The sequence below is a fragment of the Vulpes vulpes genome, chromosome 13, assembly GCF_048418805.1.
Source record: "Vulpes vulpes isolate BD-2025 chromosome 13, VulVul3, whole genome shotgun sequence".
NCBI classification, from domain to species: Eukaryota; Metazoa; Chordata; class Mammalia; order Carnivora; family Canidae; genus Vulpes; species Vulpes vulpes.
Window position 1 is genome coordinate 153,844,147 of NC_132792.1, and position 22,852 is coordinate 153,866,998.

The 22,852-nt window shown below is 40.8% G+C and overlaps 1 protein-coding gene and 1 long non-coding RNA gene across 4 annotated transcripts in view; one reads left to right on the forward strand and one right to left on the reverse strand.

Annotated features, from left to right (window-relative positions):
• LOC112910991 (complement receptor type 1-like) overlaps nt 1-22,852 on the reverse strand; it is a 70,754-nt gene that overhangs the window by 8,978 nt on the left and 38,924 nt on the right. For all 3 annotated transcript variants that reach the window (XM_072733379.1, XM_072733377.1, XM_072733378.1), the window contains exons 13-21: nt 21,024-21,251; nt 18,622-18,801; nt 17,901-18,000; nt 13,152-13,237; nt 9,344-9,571; nt 7,899-8,075; nt 6,755-6,940; nt 2,640-2,663; nt 1,557-1,629 (exon numbers count right to left, since the gene is read on the reverse strand). In XM_072733379.1, coding sequence (XP_072589480.1) covers nt 1,557-1,629; nt 2,640-2,663; nt 6,755-6,940; nt 7,899-8,075; nt 9,344-9,571; nt 13,152-13,237; nt 17,901-18,000; nt 18,622-18,801; nt 21,024-21,251 — 1,282 coding nt within the window. The remainder of the gene's footprint in view (nt 1-1,556; nt 1,630-2,639; nt 2,664-6,754; nt 6,941-7,898; nt 8,076-9,343; nt 9,572-13,151; nt 13,238-17,900; nt 18,001-18,621; nt 18,802-21,023; nt 21,252-22,852) is intronic.
• LOC140595017 (uncharacterized) lies at nt 4,846-9,011 on the forward strand. The gene is made up of 2 exons (XR_011996409.1): nt 4,846-4,959; nt 8,881-9,011. It is a non-coding gene; the product is annotated as an uncharacterized lncRNA (long non-coding RNA).

The window sequence follows — 22,852 nt, forward strand, 5'->3', positions numbered from 1 at the left end:
AGGAAGAGATTGCTTGCTATTCTTTATAGAAGGATACTGGCCTAATGTACCAGAGTTACTTTAAAAAAATCATTAAAATAGATGTGGAAAAATATTGAAAGAAAAAAGGAGATATTCCACCTTTGTACCATATGTAGTTTTGGTAATACAGAATCAGATTCAGAAACAAATGGCTGAAATTATTTTTAGGTAGTCAAAGGGTTTCAGGATTCTGAGTCCAGTCATCAGGACTGAAGCCCTACCCCTGAACAGCCTCCTGCTGGGGTGATTTTTAAGCAAGTCACTGAATTTCTGTACCCTTCAGTCTTCTCTGCTTTGGCATAACAATATTATTGGGCCTACCTACCTCACAGAGTTGGGAACTGGAGAAGACAATAAATGGTAAAGTATTTTGTAAGCAAATGTATTGGCTGTTGCTATTCTTATTAATCTTGACTACCAGTGGAAGTCAAAAATCATTAAACAATTATTTTTTAACTACACTTACTGTGGTTATCATTTTGCAATATATTACAAATACCAAATAATTACGTTGCACACCTAGAACTAATGTTACATGTCAGTTATACCTCAATTAAAAAGAAATCACCCAAAAGCTGATTTTGAGTGCCTATAGGTAGTCCCTGCTCACAAAAAGCTCATTGTCCAGGGAGAGGAATATTGAGGAGTATAGGATAGACCAAGGAGACAAATACTTTAATAGAGCATGGGAAGGCCCAGTGTAGAGCAGAGGGAGGGAATGACAGATTGCAAGAAGTTCTGCTATGATATTCTGCTTTTTAAAAACTTTACATTGGATTGGCATCCTCTGTGGAAATACCAAAATTTCAATTTCTATAAAGCTACTTTAGGAGACTGTGCTTGCTTACAATGTTTGCTATAGGAAGCTGTTCACTTAAGTTCTAAACTTTTTTTCTCATGGATATAGAATTTGCTCATCAAGCTTTTAACATTGATCTCATTGACTTTGACCCACTGATTTTATTGTAATTAAATAGTACAAAAGCTGTAGACATTCTTTTCCCAAAGTCAAAATGCTGCTTTATTTAGATCTTCATCTAAGTTTAAAAAGTAAGTGGTGTTTTAAAAGTTTTTTGTTTTGTTTTGTTTTGTTTTTTTAATACTCCAAAGCAAGTCAGTTTCTCCACACTGGCAACCTATAGGTGACAGCAGCCAGTGGACACCCTAACTTTTAGTGCCTTGATAAGGTCTGTGTATACAGGTTGGAGCCAAGGTGGGATGTGAACTGCCTCACCAACACCTTTGGAAAAGTTCCTTCTGCTTATTTTCTTTTTTGAAAAACTTGAGTCCTTCTTAAAATCCTAAGCTTTTTTTTTTCTTTTAGATGTTCTTATTATATATATTTCTTTTGGTGTGAATACTTCTCTATCTATAATATACATCTAGAGCCTTCTTTATAATTAAGTTATTTTATCTGTTTATGTAGTAGTGTTTTGTTTTTTTTAGGGCTTAAGTTTTCTTTTACTTCTCTTTGGCTTTCAAGAAGAGGCAGGTACAGTTGTAGACATTTGCTAGAAGAATATGGCTGTACTTACCGTTTTCTGTGCTTTATAATTATGCAACAGGAAGCAATGATGAATAAGAGAAAGATCACACCAAAGACAAGGCCTAGGCGGTAAAACAGGGTCACTGAATGCATGGAAAATACAACCCATAGGTTTTAAACTCTAAATATCTAGCCCCCCCTAGTGGTTGCCAGTGAGTTTTTTATATGTAACTATAAATGTCTATTTATTATATACATTGCTAAATTTTTTATTTATTTTATTTATATATATTTCAAAATGTAACTACTTTAAGAAACATCTCACACAGGCTTTCCTTTAAGAGTTACCCTCTGCTCCTGGTTTAATCTAGTGCATTAGTCCTTACTACATGAGGGGTGAGCAGAGCAGTTTGTGACCTTTAATCCAGAGCAGCCTTTCAGCAAATAGGTGAGAACAGCACTGGAGCTCCTGCCTCTGGCACCCCAGGATCTGGAACTCCTGTCTCGTGTAAGACACAGGCACAGGTTCTTCTAGGCAGCAAAGTCTACCCCCAAACCACTCCTCTTATGTAGGCAGGTCACAGAAATGGGCTTAGGAAATGGGTCTCTGTGGCTTCCAGTTTGTGCAAGTCTACCATCCCAAGAAGCTTCCTGGGTTGTCAACTGAAGAGGAAGTTGTGCTCTCCAGCTCCATTAGAAAAGGAAGGATGCTTATTCATTTGTAACAATTCAAAGCCAGCCTAGACACTTCCATAAAGGGGGCGCTTGGGTGGCTCAGTGGTTGCATGTCTGCCTTTGGCTTGGCGTGATCCTGGGGTCATGGGATCGAGTCCCGTATTGGGCTCCCCACAGGGAGCCTGCTTCTCCCTCTGACTCTCCTTCTGTGTCTCTTATTAATAAATAAATAAAATCCTTTTTTTTTAATTTTTAAGAAACTTCCATAAAGGATACTCACTCTACATGCCTGTAGGGATGCCAATCTTGCCACACTGTGGCCTGAATTTCGACTTTCTTTCCTTCCAGCTGGAATTGTAAGAGATGTTGATCTCTCATTTTACATTTCTTTCATTGTAAGTGAATACTTACTGTGAAAGGTGCTAGAGCTCCTCATCAAACCCTTCTCAAAACTTACCAGTTGTGAGAGCATCCCGTGTGCCTGAAGGGAAGACAAAAGCCAGGATGACACAAGTGTGGCATGCAGCATGATCAAACAGGAGCTTTCAGCCAGGGACGATTCATCCTGATTTCTTTTCAGCATACAGTCTGCTGTTTTTGTAATATAAAAAGCCATGGATCTCCCTCACAAAACAACTTTTATATTGTGCACTCGGCAAAGTATGTGTTTTTTTCTTCTTAACTTACAATTTTATCACACAATGACAATTTCAGCAGAGAATTTGTAAAACCGTATAAAAGAAAAATATCACACATCCTAATATCCTGAAAATGTTTTTCTTGGTGAAACTGTCCTAAAATTGTGTACATTTCTCCAGGTTCCTAGGCAGAGTATGCCTGCCTAACTACCTTTTTCTACATTCAGTTCCAGAAAGCGATTATTTCAGGATGCCTCTAATAGGTTTTCAGGGACTAGAGAGCCTTAAATCAATCTTTTCTAGGACTAATTCTACTTCTGTCTCTTTCAGCTTGTCAGCTTTAAAAAGACTCATAATAGAATGATAGGGGGACCTGGGTGGCTCGGTGTTTGAGCACTGCCTTTGGCTCAGTTCGTGATCTCAGGGTCCTGGGATGGAGTCCCACAACAGGCTCCATGCAGGGAGCCAGCTTCTTCTTCTGCTTATGTCTTTGCCTCTCTCTGTGTGTCTCTCATGAATAAATAAATAAAATCTTAAAGAAGATAGAATGATAGAAGAGGGTGCAAGTCCTTGGAGTCAGATTGGCTCTTTTAAAAATCCTTTTTTTTTTTTCTAAGTAGCCATATATTTGCCATGCTAGTTGATTTCTCTGTAGCTCATTTATCTTATCTGTATAATAGAGATCACAGTACATCTCACTCATAAGATCATTCATTCCCTAAACATTTATTGAGCACATATGAGCTATTTCTGGGTACTGGGGACATAGAAGTGAAATAGGCAAAAATTCCTGACCTCTTGGAGCTTTTATATATCTATATATTTATATAAATGTACAGATATATTTCTCCCCACTTAATCTTGAAAACCACTTAATGGGACAATTTTTTTGGGGGGGGGGTATAATCATGAACTTGCTCAAGAACTCATAAAATTAAAAGAACAAATGTAAAGGACTCAAATAAGTGCTTGTCATATCGGAAGCACTAATAGATGGATATTTGTGTTTATTGCTTAAAATATATATATTTTTTTCTTCATCACAAATGTAATAGTATCAAATAATACAGAAATATGTGAAGTAAAAATAAGAGTCCCTGTAATTTTCTCCTGTATTGTTAAGAATGTGTCTCATTTTTTTTTTAGTGGACTTCTCTTCCTAGGGCATATATAAAATGAAGTCTCAGGATGTAAGAACTCGAAAATTCTGGTTATAATCAGTATTCACTGAGGAAGCATCAAGTGATTTCTTGTCTTTTTTTTTCTTCTTTGCCAGTGTTCTCTGGAGAGCAAAATCGCTTTGGCTGAGAACCACTGATTTTTAAAAAAAATATCCTGAAATGTTCCGGTACATTCCTTTCCAGGACATTTTCCCATGATCTAAGTTTTTATATAATGATAGAATCTCTCTAATATTTCAGCAGTGGGATTAAGTGCTCAATGTGTCAACTTGTACAATCATCACAACCACCATGACTACTATTTACATGATAACACTATTAACCCTCCATTATATTTGTACATATTTCTCATCTGGCTAGTGTCTTCTAGTTTACTTTTTAAAGTACATAAATTCTAAGTCAATTTTGTTGACATTTTATGATTTTCTCTCTGCTATCAGAAAGTTCAAAAAGTTGGTCTCTAGCTGTTTCATAAATATCTTTTTTTTTTATGTTTTACCTTAGCTCTTCCATGTTCACTTTTCAAACTTCTAACTCTTTATGTAATCTGGTAATTATTATAAGATAAAATGAAAGGGTCTAAATTTTCTTCAGTGCTACCTATAGCATATGATCATCTTTTCCTTTCCCAGGAATTGGTGTCTGTTACTATATTTTATCTGTAAGGTACTTTTACTTTTTATAATAGCCTTTATTTTATTAACATCCATTTTGTTCCACTTTATAAAAATAAGTTTATTTTTTGTGCTGGCATAAAGTGACTTATATATTGTGGCTTTATGTTTTGCTTTGCTATGTGATAGGGTTGCTCCTCCAATTATGCAAATTTTCTCTCTCTCACAGCCACATCTTCAGAATACTCTAAAGACATCCAGTCAGTTCAACAGTGAGGTTTTTTTCCAAAGAAGCAAATAAAATTTGACTTTAAAGGAGTGTCAAATTCATAATTCGGAAATATGTGAGTCAGCTTGGTTAACATGTTTAAGGGATTAACTACAAAAAATAGATCTTGAGCAATCTTAGTATTCAATCATGTATTATAAAAAAAGAGTTCTAGGAATTGTGGAGGACAGCCTAGCACTAATTTCAAATAAGGATGATTATACATTGTTAATTTTGTTCATCAGCAACTTGGTGTGTACGAGTTTAAAGTTATCTTATATCACTATCTTATATTACTCTCTAGTTGCCAGCAGAGGGCTTCTCTTCTATGGAGCTCAATGATACATGATTTCTTTTTTGTTTAATAATTTTTACATTTACATTTAATTTAGTTAGCATATAGTGTGTTATTAGTTCAGGGGCAGAGTTAATGATTCATTAGCTGAATACAACACCCAGTGCTCATTACATCAAGTGCCCTCCTCAGTCCCTCCCCATCACCCAGTTATCCCATCCCCCCACACTCCTCCCTTCCAGCAACCTTCAGGTTGTTCCCCAGAGTTAAAAGTCACTTATGGTTTGCCTCCCTCTCTGAATTTATCTTATTTTGTTTTTCCTTCCCTTCCCCTATGTTCGTATGTTTTGATCATCTTTATATCATCAGCATATATATGTAATATATAATCTATATATATATATATATATAATGGAATATTACTCAGCCATCAAAAAGAATGAAATCTTGCCATTTGCAACAATGTGGATGTAATTAGATGGTTTTATACTAAGAAAAATAAGCCAGAGGAAGACAAATACCATATGATTTGACTCATGTGCAATTTAAGATACATGATTTCTAAATCTGCTCTATCCAGCTGTACCAACTTAAAACCCTGTGGCCTACACCAGTGAGGGACACCACCTACTTGTCTCTGCACCTTGGAAAGTGTTCCTCACTGTGTGTGACCACGGACTAGCTGGAGTAACTGAACCAAACCAGGCCCGGACTTGTGTCCCTCATTCACTCAAAAGGCTCGGGAGCCTAAAGGGTGAATAATTGGTTGATGCTTGAGAAAGGGCTTGAGCAGTGGTTCTCAGAGCTCACTTGTACGTGATCGCCCACATAACACAATAGATAGAATTTATTCTGGCCTGGTCATAAATGTAAATAAGGGTCTGTGCTGTCCTTGCTGGTCTGTTAACCATATCTAATATTCCTTTGAAGTATGCACATCTGGAGCAACAAGCTTACGTATTTACCAAGGTCTTCTGGCACCAGTGGGTCTGTCTTGCATGCTGAAAAAGGGGAGCTTTGGAGGGTTTCACAAACATGCTAAAAAATAGATACCTTCTTAGCTTTGTTTTGCTCATGCTATATAATGTTGTAGAACCTTGAATAAAGCTGGCACTGCTTGGACGTCATCCACTATGTCCCTCCTGTCCCCATCTCTTTACTTTTCTTTTATTTTCCTCATCCCCTTACCCTGGGGACCCTGATCGTGTTGCTGCAGAGCGTGCAACACCTCACTCATGTTGAAATATTGAAGGCCTGCTCTACTCCTGACTTTTAAGGCCCACAGGCTCCAAACAAATCATTACTACGCCATGCAATCAACAATAGAGTAATATAGACAGAGAAGTTTCAGAGGGAGTCCTGAGGAGAGATGAATGCATTTGAGAGCAATGCGAGAACAAGGCTTGCCTTACTTGCATGGCTAAGGGCTTTCTGGAAGAACTAGGAGCTCCTCCTGTACTCCTTAGCGCTTAGCAGGTACCATAAGCATCACACCACATTCAATGACGGTAGAGATGAATGAATGAATAGGAACAATGACTAAGGAAGGACCTACATGTCTTGCAGCTGCACTTACTCGATGTACATACGGCCAGAGGAGGGTTCCATGTGTCATCCGCCTGACACTGACTCTGGGGACTGCCTTTTAGAGTATACCCAACTTCACACTCAAAAGTTACATTATCTCCATAGTGGTATACTTTTCTCATGTGCAACTTCTTCTGGATTCCATTCATAAACTCTGGGAGGATACATTTTATCTCTGAAATTAGAAAAATCAGAAGAAAATAGATATTTTATTGTTGTTAGTTGAAAACTTACCAAATGGAGGGCTCTATGATCCTGAACTACTTTGCCTTCAGCAAAGAGGAGTCATGTTTTCAATCAAGAACTATTGACACCCACCCAACATCTTAAGATTTTAAATCCTCTGACTTTAATTTCTTGGGTAAAGCAAGAGAGTATGCAATGTATGACACACATCCACTTTTAATTGTTGACAACTCTGCAACTGGAAAGTTGTGGAAAGATTGGGAATTAGGATAACCATGTTCTAACCCTGGAACCACTTCAGTCACACCAGAAGGAAACAGGTATATCACATTAACTCTCTTGTAGCTGTACAACAGATACTTGGTATTTTGCTTCTTGATTAAATGCATGTTTCTGGCTCATTTCTATTCATAGAACAAAGAAGATAGTAAATCATGATTCTAAATTCAGATACCAGTTTTGCAAACAGGAATAAAGGAAGTAGTTCCTGGCATTTGTTCTAGGGAAGAGATGACATAAGCACTTCACCTTGGTCATGGAAATTATAATGAGGACCCCTGTTCCGTAATTCCAGAAATTAATTGCTCTCAACTTTATTCCATGCTTCAGTTTTCCTCACAAGAAAGTGCTTCTCGTATCTTCTTTAAGGTATTTGTGAGAACCACTTGTGACCCCCTGAGGTCCTTTGGAGCTGAGATATATTACTAGTTAAAAGCCTGCAAAGCATTTTAAATTGGTGTTTAACATCTCCTGTGTTACTGGAAATCCCATCAGTTCTTCCACTAATTTGATAGAGCTGAGAATCCTTGGGCAGCCTCCTTCCTGTCTTTTTTTTTCTGCTTTCCTCCCCCCCCTCCCCCCACCAACACTCATTTCACAATCTTTCCAGCCTTATCAGTCTCATGCGTCAATTTTCCATTAAAAAACCCAGCAAGAATAAGAAATACCTTTGCAATAATGATCAAATTGGCTCCAGGTTCCCTGGTAGGTGCAGAATATGAAGGCTCTTCCCACCAACAAGTAGCCTGGATCACAAGCATAGCTGACGATCATCCCAGGAAGATATGGAGACACATGTCTTCCAATGTAATGCCCGTTGTGGATCTTGGGTGGATATGGGCATGCTAAGAACAAGATGCCCCCAAATACAAGAAAAGATATTTAGTTAAATAGTGGGGTACCTGGGTGGCCCAGTGGTTGAGCATCTGCTTTCAGCTCAGGGCATGATACTGGGGTCCTGGGATCAAGTCCTGCATTGGGCTCATCGCAGGGAGCCTGCTTCTCCCTCTATGTCTCTGCCTCTCTCTGTGTGTCTCTCATAAATAAATAAATAAAATCTAAAAAAAAAAACAACAAAGAAATACAAATATGCCAACACTCTAATAATATTTCTATTAGAGACACAGGAAGACCCAAGGCAGGACAGGCCCTGAAGCGCTACTTATTTACCTATTAGTGGGAAGACTAATGCTTTAAATGTAGACATCTCCGCCTTTAAACAGGATCATCTGTATTCTCTACCTGCAAACCACATCAGATGGGAATACCACTAGGCCCTACACACAGTGTTGTCTGTCCTCACTGGGGCACGGAGCCGATGTGGACAATCACAGCCACAAATGAGCCCCCAATTGTCAGGCACTATCATTTAACAGCAGACTAATATGTAAAAGGATGAGTGGCCAAGAGCATAACCTTGATCTCTACTTCTCTAAGGTATCTTGAGTCCTCCTTGCTAAAAGTGAGACAAAGCGTCAACAAAATGCAGTCGGGCTGAGCAGAATACTTAGAAGTAAGAAAAGGAGTACAAATGCCTACATCAGAGTTTCTTTGTTTCTATAGCATCAAATCTGAAGCTATCAACATGTGCTTTTTGTTCCCCACAATCATCTATCGAATATAAAAACAACTTTTTTTTTTTTTAAGTAGGCTCCAAGCCCAACAGGGAGTTGAACTTGGCCAAACCCACAGCCCTGAGATTGAGACCTGAGATGAAATTAAGAATCAGCCACTCAACTGACCGAGCCACCCAGGCAACCCTAAATACAACTTTTAATAGAGATGATGCGAAAAAGTATTTTCTTTGGCATTTGTTCTAGTGCTTTGAAAATATTCTCTATAAGTTCTGAGCCTTGCTGATTCTCCTCACTCTCCACCTCTTCTTCTCGCTCTTCCACATTCCTCACCCCTGCAGGAAGGGTCATCAGAGTACCAACAAATGGGACACAGCATAGAACATCTAGAACCTGTATGTTATTTGCCTGGAAGGTATTTCTGTGTGTCTTTTATCAGAGAGGAACATTCACAAGCAAAAGTGACTGTCCCCATAGGAATAGGGAGGTTCTCACCTAGATATTTTGATCTATATGGGGATATGGAAATATGCACCGACCTGTAGGACCAGCAGGTTCACAGTGAGGGGCAGGGCCGCTCCAAATCCCGTTCCCTTGATGGTCACTTGTGCAGCGAATAGTGCTCTCCCCTATGAGGTTGAAGATCATCCCACTGGTTGGCTGGTAGTCACAAATGTAACTAATTTCTTTTCCATAGGGAATGCGTCCCCAAGAAGTCCCAGTGTGGTGCCCATTAGGGATAGATGGAGGATTTGGACAAAAGATTTCTAGAAAGAAAGAAAGAAAGAAAGAAGCAAGTTCGAACTTAAGGTTGCATTAGAGTTTCAGTCAACATCATCATACAACCACGGTGCCCTGAGACTGTATTTTTTCCCTGAGAACACAACTAAGGTGGGTGGATTTAAATATGTCAGGCTTCTTCTGAGACAGAACTACCAGAAGTAAAACTTGAATTACAGCTTATTGCAAAAGCCCCAGACTCTCCAGGTAGCTAAGATACATTCTGAAAAGCAACTAATTTCTTTTTCGGCCACTGTTGTCTGCCAGCTTGATGTGTGGCATAAAGACAGTCCTGGGTTGATACTAGGGGCATCAGACAGATGAAGTTGGCCCTCAGAGATCTGAAGTTGCAAAGAAATCTTAATGAATCTTTATGAAACATAGACTGTCATTTTCAGCCCAGATGTAAAAGTTCTTGATGAACAAGACCATTATCATCAGTACCAATACCAAATACACAGTAGCGTCTTCAGAATCCACTGATTCTTATGGGGCTGTTCAGAGCCAGATTAAGTGCTCTAGGGAGCCTGTTTTTTCCCCTTTTGTGTTTTTTTTTCTTTCATCCAAGTGACTGGCTGTCATTTCTTTCTGCTTTAAGTATATCTCTTTCTAGCAGTTCTCTCCCAAAAACTATTTTGATGCTTTGAGTCTGCAGTGATTTTAGCAACAGATACCCAGCCTGTCAGAAGTGTGTGAATAAACAAAGTGAAGGCCTTAGTATACCAAACATGATTCAGTTCTCCTATCTGGATTTTTGTGTTTGTGTTTATCTAAAGCTTACTTACGTATTTACATTCAGATTACTATGTCTCAGGAAGGTAGAGTTTGTTGGATATTTGAGTTTCATTCATATTGAATGTTCCTATAAAGTTCCATGACAATCCCATAAGATGTCCAAATAGATTTCTAGCAAGATATTTTAACAAAATCCAGATTGAAAGGGTGGTTCACAAACAAAGGTGGTTCTGTACATTACATTTCTACGCACCTGTGCTTCAAAATGTAAGTGGCTAGTATCTTGGAGGCTGCTATGGATCCAAGGGAGTTGGAATCCAAGGGCATGGGCAGGGTGCGGGGGGGCATTGCCCCATACATATTGGCTGCAATTGAGGAAAAAGCAAAACCGGAGAGAGCCAAGCACACTGGATACGCACCAAAGACAGCACATTTGCAGAAGTCCAGCCAGCCTTACAGGAGAAGCAGGTGCCCATCCAGGCAGGACAGAGAGGAGTTTGGAGGCAGAGGAGAAGGAGGATCTTGAGGAGCCCACTCCCAATTCGGGGCCAGGGACGTCCATCACAGAGGAGGAGAAAGTGGAAGCGATTGAGTGACCCACTGGACCCATTTCCCTCCAGCTGCACAGATTTCTGAGGGGAGACTTCTGCAAGTAGGGGAGGGAGGAAAGGGAGAGAGGCAGACAAGAATAACAAAGGGCACTGAAGGAGCCTGATCCCTGGCTATCAGCTTTGGGATCAGCAGGAGGTTGCTCTCAGATCTCTGGGAGTCCTGACTTGAGGATCCCCCTGGTGGGCTGTGGGCACCAACAACACAACAGGTGCTAAATCCAACCTCCCCCAACTCTGCCATCAGCTGTTTCAAAGTGCTCCAGTGCTCCCCAATGCAGCCTGGAGCCAATGCAGAGAAACAGGTACCAGAGACTTGAGATATCGCTCCCCCTTCTGGAAATCAAAGGAATGGTTTTGAATTCCAAGTGTTGAACTACAGTAAAGAAATAGGGTATGTGCTACTTCAGATGGGATGGCAGAGATACATTGCCAAACACTGTGAAAAAAGAGAAAAGACACAGGAATATCATGTGGCAAAGAGGTAAAGTTGATTCTCCAGCAATTCAGCTCAGAGGCATGGAGTATTGCAATCGAAGTGATCATTCAAAAGAGCTATTAGGAAGGGATTCGGCGAGCTACAAGAAAACTAGAAAGGCATTTCAGTGAACTGAGGAATAAAATCACTGAATAGAGGGACTACTGGGTAGCTCAGCGGTTGGGAATCTGCTTTATTTTTTTTTAGATTTTATTTATTTATTCATGAAGGACACACACATAGAGACAGACAGAGGGAGAAGCAGGCTCCATGCAGGGAGCCCTACATGGGACTCGATCCCAGATCTCCAGGATCAGGCCCTGGGCTGAAGGCAGCACTAAACTGCTGAGCCACCTGGGCTTCCCGGGCATCTGCTTTAAGCTCAGGGCATGATCCTGCGGTCCCAGGATCGAGTCCCACATTGGGCTCCCTGCATGGAGCCTGCTTCTCCCTCTGCCTATGTCTCTGCCTCTCTGTGTGTCTCGTGAATAAATAAAATCTCTTAAATAAATTACTGAATAGAGTTCTTTACCAAGATGTGGTATACATATGAGTAGAAAATTACTCAGCCATCAAAAAGAATGAAATGTTGCTCTTTGCAACCACGTTGATGGTGCTAGAGAACTATGCTAAGTGGAATAAGTTCGAGTAAGACAAATACCATATGATCTCACCCATATGTAGAATTTAAGAAACAAAACAGGTGAACATAATATATGGGGAACAAACAAAAGGAGATAGAGGGGAACAAACCATAAGAGGCACTTAATGACAAAGAACCTACAGGGTTGATGGAGGGAGGTGAGTGGGGATGGGCTAGGTGGGTGATGGGTACTAAGGAGGGCACTTGTTCTGATGAGCACTGGGTATTGTACATTAATGATGAATCACTGAATTCTATTCCTGAAACCAATATTGCACTGAATGGGAACTAACTAGAATTTAAATAAAAATTTGACAAAAAAGAACCCTCTATCAAAGAGACTGAAATTTAAGAAAAAAAAGAACTAGACACTAAACCACCCTTTTATTCATGCACAATAAAGTTTTTTGTATCTCTAAAACAAACAAACTGGACAGAAAGTCTGGAGATGACGAATTTAATGCATCAGTTGAAGAACAGATTAGAGAGTTTAGGAAAAAGGACAGATTAGGTTGAAGAACAAATTAATGATCTGGAGGATAGAAGAGAGGAGAGAACTAGGAGTTTTAAGAATTGGTGAGACCCTGTGAGAGATATTAGATGTGAGAAAAACAAATATAATTGGTCTCCTAGAAGAAAAAGAAAGGGAGAAGGGAACAAGAATTGTCTTAAGAAAAATAGCAGCTGAGAATTTCCCTAACATGGGAAAGGCATTAAACATACAAATCCAGGAAGCTAATAGAACACCCTGGAACACCCCTATGATCTCATTGCAAAAAGACCCATCCAAGATATCTGGTAATGAAAGGCAAAAATCAATGATCAAGAATCAATCCTAAAAGTGAGGTAAATCTTTACACTGCAGAGCGTTCACTCTCAAAGCAGGAAAGGAGGGCAATTTTACCTGAGTTCAGATTCAGTGTTAGATAAATAACCTCCTAAAATAGAGAAACATCCAGAGGGCAATGTGGCACACACAGGACTCCAAATTTCAAGTATCTGAGAGACTACTCTCTGCAAGACGGATTGGATTTCTTCTTCATAACCTGGGGCTGACTTGGATGGAGCGGAGAGAATTAGGGCAAAACAACACTTCAACTCACTTTCACACATAGGTGCTTCCTTATCCCAAGTGACAGTACTGCCCAAGAGGAGACACGCAGCGGAAGGGGAGCCAATGAGTCGATACCTAGAAGCAAAGAATGAAAAATGATTCTACCCTACACTGGTTTCCTACTTAAGTCATCCTGAGGAAATCATTGCAGGTAGATGTTAGACATCACAGGCAGATTAAGACACAGGAGATGTGTGAACCTCTGCATCTGCAAATTGGTCCTTTCTTTCTTTCTTTTTTTATGATAGGCACACAGTGAGAGAGAGAGAGGCAGAGACATAGGCAGAGGGAGAAGCAGGCTCCATGCACCGGGAGCCCGAAGTGGGATTCGATCCCGGTTCTCCGGAATCGCACCCTGGGCCAAAGGCAGGCGCCAAACCGCTGCGCCACCCAGGGATCCCCTGGTCCTTTATTTCTAAGGACAAGTTTACATTCTCTTACCACTGTGATCCATGTTGATTGCTAGTCCCTCACCACTGAATGCAGTAATTCCCTTCCTCATGGGACATTCTGTACTTGTATTTTTATTTTTATTTATTCATGATAGTCACACACGGAGAGAGAGAGAGAGAGAGAGAGAGAGAGAGAGAGAGAGGCAGAGACATAGGCAGAGGGAGAAGCAGGCTCCATGCCCCGGAGCCCTACGTGGGATTCGATCCCGGGTCTCCAGGATCGCGCCCTGGGCCAAAGGCAGGCGGTAAACCGCTGCGCCACCCAGGGTTCCCTTTGTACTTGTCTTTAGGGAACCTACAAAGCTATTTCAGGGGTGCCTGGGAGGCTCTGTCGGTTAAGCGTCTGCCTTTGGGTCAGGTCATGATCCTGGGGTCCTGAGCAGGGAGCCTGCTTCTCTCTCTTTCTCTGCTTCTCCCCTTGTTGTGCTCTCTCTGTCCAATAAATAAAATCATTTTTTCTTTTAAAGAGCTACATTATCCATGTGTACTTCCACTCCAGGAAATAATAAGCTCCTTGATTAACCGGGAAGATGTCTTATTAAAATAATCCCATTCTATGGCACCTCTCCTAGAGACTTTCAATCATGTGGTACTCAAAATCTATCTGTTGAGTGAAGGATAGGATGATGGCTTTACGAAGAAGAGTCAAAGGTAAAAGGCAGGGGTCCTTACCTATTATTGTGCCATAAGATCACTCAAAGTAGGTCACAAAGGTTGGAACATCTCATCATTCATTTTTATTTATTAGGTATCTATACTGTCACTGTAAGAAACGTCATACAGGATATCCAACCGAGCTATTCACATGCTCCATGTAGAGTAGGGTTAAGCTTGATGAAGATTAAGTAAAAGGTAAGGGGTCTAATGCAATGTCATTAAATAGTAGTTATGGGAACAGCTAGGAACTTGGCAGAGTCTGCTGGTATCTCTAGTACTACATTTCCCTTTCCTTTCTTTTTTTTTTATTTATTTTTATTTATTTATGAAAAAAGGCAGAGAGAGCAAGAGAAAGAAGAGAGCCCCAGAGCAGGGGTGAGGGGAAGAGGCAGAGGGACAAGCAGGCTCCCTTCTCAGCATGCCATGTGCTGATGACATGTGGGACTCCACCCCATAGACCTGAGATCATGATCTGAGCTGAAGGCAGATGCTTAACCAACCTAGCTACCCAGGTGCCCCCCCCTTTTTCATTAATGAGGGACCCTCTATTTTTATAATTTTTTTTAAATTTTATTTATTTATGATAGGCACACAGTGAGAGAGAGAGAAGCAGAGACATAGGCAGAGGGAGAAGCAGGCTCCATGCACCGGGAGCCCGACGTGGGATTCGATCCCAGGTCTCCAGGATCGCGCCCCGGGCCAAAGGCAGGCGCCAAACCGCTGCGCCACCCAGGGATCCCGGGACCCTGTATTTTTAACTGGGCCATTGGCCACCTTCCTTGAAGGTTCCCTCCAATTTTGTATAGCCATGTGAGTAGCAGGAACCTATGAAGACTTTCAATAGGCTGCAGATGATAACAAGTAGCTTACAGACATGATTCCTCAGCACATTCAAGTGTGCGTTAAACTTTGTCACAGAGAATGTAAGCTTTCTTTCTAGGACCATTTATAAAAGTTGTAACATATCACTCTGCAGAGTGTACTGCAGTGAATTAGCACAAAGGAGAAATCAAAACCGCTCTACACTCTTATTACAAAACAGTAACTCTAGGAATCAACAACCACAGAACAAATACAAAATCCAAAGTTTTGGATCTTGGTCAAAGACAAAAGTAAAATAGCCCTTGCAGATTACTACAGGATAACAATAACACTTGATCAGTGAGTCATGTGCTCCAAACAGTGCTTTACAGGGACTCACTTCATCTTTAAAATGACGCTTTGAAGTGAATATTATGCATAGCCCCCATTTTACAAAAGCGAAAGCGGGGTTTAACAAATCTTTCCAAATTCACAGGTTAGATAGTAAGGTTAGATTTGAATAATGTTCATTGTACTCAACAGCCTTTGATGATAAACCTTACATTATTCAGTGTATTCAGTGTCTTCATCATAAGTGCTGATGCAAATATTACTCTTCAAAAATTCCTGGATGCTGATGCCAAAAGTGTCCTTAGAGGAATATTCAGTACTTTGGTTATGTGACAAGAAAAATTTCAGGGGTGCCTGGGTGGCTCAGTCCATCAAAAATCTGACTTTGGCTCAGGTCATGATCTCAGGGTCTTGGGATGGAACCCCACATTGGGCTCTGTACTCGGGGAATCAGCTTGTCCTTCTGTCCCCAACCCCCATTCTCTCTCTCTCTCTCTCTCTCTCTCTCTCTCCACAAAATAAATAAACTTTAAGAAAAAGCAAAAAGAAAATCTTCAAATACATGAACCCAATGTTTTACTTTAGAATGTCTTCAAGGTTATATACATGAATATGAAGAAAGCTGATCTGGGGAATTAATAAAATCAATCAGTAAGTAAGAAAAATAGAATGAAATGATAAGTATATCTAAGAGGAGTTCCTTTAAAGTGGCTGATTAAACAAATAGAATTTGCCCAATGGTGACTTCAAAAGATCATGCATCTACAGATACACATGAATGAGAAATTATTGTTATTATATATATTGAAGAAACTTTATGAATATACATTATAAAATACTTTGCAAAAAACTACTTCCTCTCTATCCTAATGAAATCGAAAACATCTGTGAAATGTGTCATTTTGTAGAAAAAATAGAATTTATTAGGATGTACTTAAAAATAGGTGGGACAGCTGATAAACCCCCATCTGTCAGATTCCCTGTTTGCAATCTGTTTGGATACATACCTAGGATTGGAATTGCTGGGTCACGTGGTAATTCCATGTTAACTTTGGAATCACCGAACTGTTTTCCACAGCAGCTGCCCGAATTCACATGCCCACTAGCTATCCCACTAGCAGCCAAATGGATTGCATATTCTCCACATCCTGCCCACACTTCTTTTAGTTTTCATTAAAAAAAATATTAGGATAGCCTTCCTATTAGGTGTGAAGTGGGTTTGATGTGCATTTCTCTAATGACTAATAATGTTGAGTATTTGTTCATGGGTTTCCTGGACATTTGTACATCCTTTTTGGAGAAATGTCTATTCCAATCCTTTGCCCAATTTTTAAAATTGCATTGTAAACATTTATGTTGTTGCATTGCAGGACTTCTTTGTATATTCTGTATAGTAAACCCTTGTCAGAGAAATGATTTACATTCATCTGTGGGCTCTTTTCACCTTCTTGAGGTGTCACTGATGTGGACTGAGGCTACAGTGATTTGAAGGCCTGGTGAACTAAAAAATCAGAAGTTCTTAATGGTGGCAGGAGGGCGGTGATGAGGACAGAATCTATACTTTCCAGATACGGATTGATGCTTGTGTCCAATTTAACCAGCTCTCCCCTCTAAGGGTAGTTGAGCTCCACTGGCATCTGGGTTGCATGTGCATTTTCAGATAAAAATCCTAGAGTCCAATACAGTTCTGTGTTTGTCTCTGAATTTCTGGTGCCAACTGACAAGTAGTACACATTGTTTCATTGCTCCCTCTATGTCGAGGCAATGGTTTCTAGCATGGTTTCCTGGGCCAAGGAAAAGTTGAGGGCAAGAACTCCATAAATGTTCCCACTCAGTGTCCATGTTAATACTTTCACTTCCAGAGCTGTTACGTTAAGACTTCCTCTCCAATCCCTACTTCAAGGTGCTCCAGCCCACCTATAGAACTGGCTGATCTTAGTTAAGAATGGCGCATGCAGGGTTCTGCTAGCATTTTTCCTTTTACTCATTTAGCACGCTGGTCCTTTTGATCCAGTGACTATCTTACCAGGTTTCAACAGGAGCCTGGTACCCTCCCCTCATTAAAATACAAATACAGGGATGCCTGGGTGGCTCAGTAGGTTAAGAGTCTGCCTTCAGCCCAGGGCATGATCTCCAAGTCCTGGGATCAAGCCCTGTGTTGGCCTTCCAGCTCAGCAGGGAGTCTGCTCTGTCTCTCACTATCTCTCTCTCCCTCTGTCTGTTCCTCCCTAAAACTAGTTTTCTCTCTCTCTCTCTCTCAAACACATAAATAAAAATAAAATACGAATACAGATTGCTACTACTTTTTTTATATTCCTTTGATCATATGCCAGTGTTTGACTAACATGTCTATCCAGCAGTCCTCGTTGCTGACTTTTTGAAATGCAGGGGATACTGTAGTTTGCTTGTGTTAGACTACGTCAGGGATAGCCTTGTTGCTTGGAACTCATAACTCAGGGATAGTGCTCCCAACTCACCCTTCATTACAAGAGTAATGAACTGTTGATCCAAATTGAGTATCTGTGATTATTTGCACCATGCCATTGATGGGTTCTGGGGGAGTTCCACATGATTTTCCTGTGAGAAAGAAGCAGAGTTTGGGACTAGGTGTAGAGTTCAATTTACTTTTGTTTTTAAGTTTCAGCCTGGAGTGTAGCATACTGAACGGCCTGTCTAGGCTGATTGCACCACAGGTTTGACCACTTTGAAGACATTCGGCACACAAGCCCAGAATCAAGCAGCTAGAGAGCGCTGCTTTTTAAAGGACTACTCCTGAATCACCCAGTAGAATTCATTCATGGATAAAGAATAGTTTTCTCATCCCATCAGACTCCATCAGAGGCCTTGAAATTTGGGATTTCCCCTCCATCTTGCTTTGTCAGACACCATTCCCTGTGTTCTACATACTTTTCTTTTGTGTCCCTATTTCATTCTAATCCTGGTTTTAGCCATCAAAGGCAAACTCGGGGAATGGAAATTTTGCCTGTGATTCCTTTTGTGAGAGACATTCCTGCGAAATAAATATCGAGTCAAGGTGTGGAGACTCCAGGCAAGAAGAAAGGCTGACCTGTAAGTCTATGCTCAATTTACATATCTTGGACAAACTTCAACATCTTGCCTGCAATGGTGAACGTATTATATCGGATCCCACAGATGCATTGACGTACATGAATTAGCTCCCAGGATGGTGTTACTCACGTCTACAGATATCTTTGGCACTCGACCAGACCAAGTTTTCTAAACAGGTGATAGAAAACATATTCTCAGAATACCCAGGCAGACATTTATAATCCAAAGACGTTCCAATTGGAAACTCAGACTCATTGATCGCGGTCGCAGGCTTGGCAAACGGAAACTCCTCTGGAGCTTTACAGTACCCTGGAGAGCAAAACCACAGGAATTCCAGAGTGAGCAGAGAGACTTCTACCTCCTCATGCTTTCCAAAGAACTGGTAGATGGGCTCACAGAAACAGAGACTTAAAATAACAACAAGCTCTTCTTCCCCATCAAGTTAACTTAGGATGGGGCTTTCCAACAGCATCTACTCATCAGGAAATTTTTGCTACTTGGAAGACTATTCACCTTTCAGGCCTTTCTGTTCTTGTGTTACCAAAGCAAGAATTTTAGCTAATGGTTTCATGGGTCAGGCCTATCAGACTGCCTGTGTGTAGAGTTAACCATTCCTATCCACCTTTATTGGTGTTAAGGAACACGTGGTTTTACCTTCTCTCTCCATTTATTCCTCCCGACGTCACTCTGAGTGTGTCCACCGAAAACAGTCTCCCTGGCTGAAAATAGCAGTCACTACTTGCAGTGGGTAGAATGATGACCATCCCCCCAAAGTATATCCATTCAGTACCTCACAATGGAAACTTGGAATAAGGGTCTTTTCAGGTATAATTAAGGTAACAATCTCAAGATGAGATCATTTTTGAAAGGTATATTTTCTTTTGAACTGAAAGTTATTTAAAAATCGTTTATTTCCTTGATACATTCTATTTAAAATTGATATTTGTAACGCTTTTGTCATAAAAAATATATATATACATACATATATACATATATGTATTAGCTTTTCTTTCTCTGGATTACTTGTGTTTAATGTTTTATGAGAAGCTTTAAATAGTGTGATTTGGAGAATAAAATTTCTAAGGAAAAATGAAAAAAAAAAAAAAAAGATGAGATGGATCTTCCTAGATTACCAGAGTGGGATCTAAATCCAATGACCGGTGGTGTCTATAAGAGAAAGGACAGGGACATTTGCGACATAGAGACAAGGAGAGAAGGCCATGTGAAGACAGGCAGGGATTGGGGTGCTGTGTACAAGGCAAAAAATGCCAGGAACCACCAGATGCTGAGAGAGGGAAAGAAGGATTCTCCTCTAGAGTCACTGGAGGGAGTGCAGCCCTGCCAACTGCTTGATTCCAGACTTCAAGTCCCCAGATGTGTGAAAAAATACCTTTCTGTTGTTGTAAGCCATCTAGTGTGGTAACTTGTATGGCAGCCCTAGGAAAATAAGATACCACTCTTCTCCTTCTGATGCTAAGTCACATCTATTTAAGGACAAGGACAAAACAGACTAATCCACCAGGCAGCTTCATCTAAACAGCTATGTCTTTTTTATGAGAGGGTAGATTGTGTACTGCATTGTTTGAACAGAGCTTATACTCAGCCACCTCCTTTTTTTTTGGAGGAGTTTGCTTCCATTTGCCCATTCAATCAGTAAGCATGGCCGGTGGCCTAGGTAACTGCATTTAAAGAAATCTCACTGGATTCTAAAAGGATTCTAAAATAACCACCCAGCTGGAAGAGGAGGGAGAGCAAAGAAAGGTTAAATGCCTTTCAGCATGTGTTGCCTTTTGTCATTGGGTTCCTTCTTTCTCGCACGCAGTATTCTAAGTCTGGTGCCACATCCCCAGTGTACTTCTGCTTCTGTCTTGGGAAGGCCCCCAGTCAGGCCTCAAGAACCAGGTAACCTCCCGTCGTCAGGAAGAAACAACTCTTCCTTTTTGTAACTCTTTCCTTGAGCTGACCTTTCCTTGCTTCTAACTCTCAGGATGGAAAAGTTCAAGGACAAAGATTAAGGTGGGGCCCAGAAGCCAGCTGACAAATGGGCATACTTTGAGTGTGGGTCCTAAGCTACAGAGGTAGAGTTACTTAGTGGATTCAGTATAGGACTAGTTAAAGCCTTAGCTAAATAATATCCACATTGCCAGTTTTAGCCTTTGCATGCCCACGAACTAGAGGGAAGTGTATCAGTTATCCTAGCTTTGGTTAGTGCTCATAGCCAGCTGTTCTCATGTCCTCTCCATGAATACATTTTTCTTCTAGATTTATACACGGTGTTTACTACCTACCTCTCACCTTTCCCTCTCTCCTCTCACCCCACTCTGCTCACCACCTCACCAAAGAAGAGTTCTTCACATCTTATTATTCACACCCTCTTGGTACTTGGAAACATCTGTTTCCACTATGGCATGCAACTTGGACCGTTGAACTTATGAAAATGCTGAACTCACAAACAGACACCATAATCTTATAAAAATAGGAAGGATCATGGCCAGATGTTCTGAATCCATTTGGTGTAATTGGGTACTGACCAGCAGGACCAGCAAGTACACAGTGAGGGGCAGGGCTGCTCCAAATCCCGTTCCCTTGATTGTCACTGGTGCAGAGGATGGTGCTCTCCCCAACGAGTTTGAAGATCATCCCGCTGGCTGGCTGGTGGTCACAAGTGTAAGTAATTTCTTTTCCATAGGGAATGCGTCCCCACGAAGTTCCAGTGTGGTGCCCGTTAGGGATAGATGGAGGATTTGGACAAAAGATTTCTAGAAAGAAGAAAGAAAGAAAGAAAGAAAGAAAGAAAGAAAGAAAGAAAGAAAGAAAGAAAGAAAGAAAGAGAGAGAGAGAGAGAAAGAAAGGAAAGAAAGAAAGAAAGAAAGAAAGAAAGAAAGAAAGAAAGAAAGAAGCAAGCATGAACTTTAGGTTGCATTAGAGTTTCAGTCAACATCATCATACAACCACGGTGCCCTGAGACTGTATTTTTTCCCTGAGAACACAACTAAGGTGGGTGGATTTAAATATGTAAGGCTTCTTCTGAGACAGAACTACCAGAAGTAAAACTTGAATTACAGCTTATTGCAAAAGCCCAGACTCTCCAGGTAGCTAAGATACATTCTGAAAAGCAACTAATTTCTTTTTCGGCCACTGTTGTCTGCCAGCTTGATGTGTGGCATAAAGACAGTCCTGGGTTGATACTGGGGGCATCAGACAGATGAAGTTGGCCCTCAGAGATCTGAAGTTGCAAAGAAATCTTAATGAATCTTTATGAAACATAGACTGTCATTTTCAGCCCAGATGTAAAAGTTCTTGATGAACAAGACCATTATCATCAGTACCAATACCAAATACACAGTAGCGTCTTCAGAATCCACTGATTCTTATGGGGCTGTTCAGAGCCAGATTAAGTGCTCTAGGGAGCCTGTTTTTTCCCCTTTGTGTTTTTTTTTCTTTCATCCAAGTGACTGGCTGTCATTTCTTTCTGCTTTAAGTATATCTCTTTCTAGCAGTTCTCTCCCAAAAACTATTTTGATGCTTTGAGTCTGCAGTGACTTTAGCAACAGATACCCAGCCTGTCAGAAGTGTGTGAATAAACAAAGTGAAGGCCTTAGTATACCAAACATGATTCAGTTCTCCTATCTGGATTTTTGTGTTTGTGTTTATCTAAAGCTTACTTACGTATTTACATTCAGATTACTATGTCTCAGGAAGGTAGAGTTTGTTGGATATTTGAGTTTCATTCATATTGAATGTTCCTATAAAGTTCCATGACAATCCCATAAGATGTCCAAATAGATTTCTAGCAAGATATTTTAACAAAATCCAGATTGAAAGGGTGGTTCACAAACAAAGGTGGTTCTGTACATTACATTTCTACGCACCTGTGCTTCAAAATGTAAGTGGCTAGTATCTTGGAGGCTGCTATGGATCCAAGGGAGTTGGAATCCAAGGGAATGGCATGGGCAGGGTGCGGGGGGGCATTGCCCCATACATATTGGCTGCAATTGAGGAAAAAGCAAAACCGGAGAGAGCCAAGCATACTGGATACGCACCAAAGACAGCACATTTGCAGAAGTCCAGCCAGCCTTACAGGAGAAGCAGGTGCCCATCCAGGCAGGACAGAGAGGAGTTTGGAGGCAGAGGAGAAGGAGGATCTTGAGGAGCCCACTCCCAATTCGGGGCCAGGGACGTCCATCACAGAGGAGGAGAAAGTGGAAGCGATTGAGTGACCCACTGGACCCATTTCCCTCCAGCTGCACAGATTTCTGAGGGGAGACTTCTGCAAGTAGGGGAGGGAGGAAAGGGAGAGAGGCAGACAAGAATAACAAAGGGCACTGAAGGAGCCTGATCCCTGGCTATCAGCTTTGGG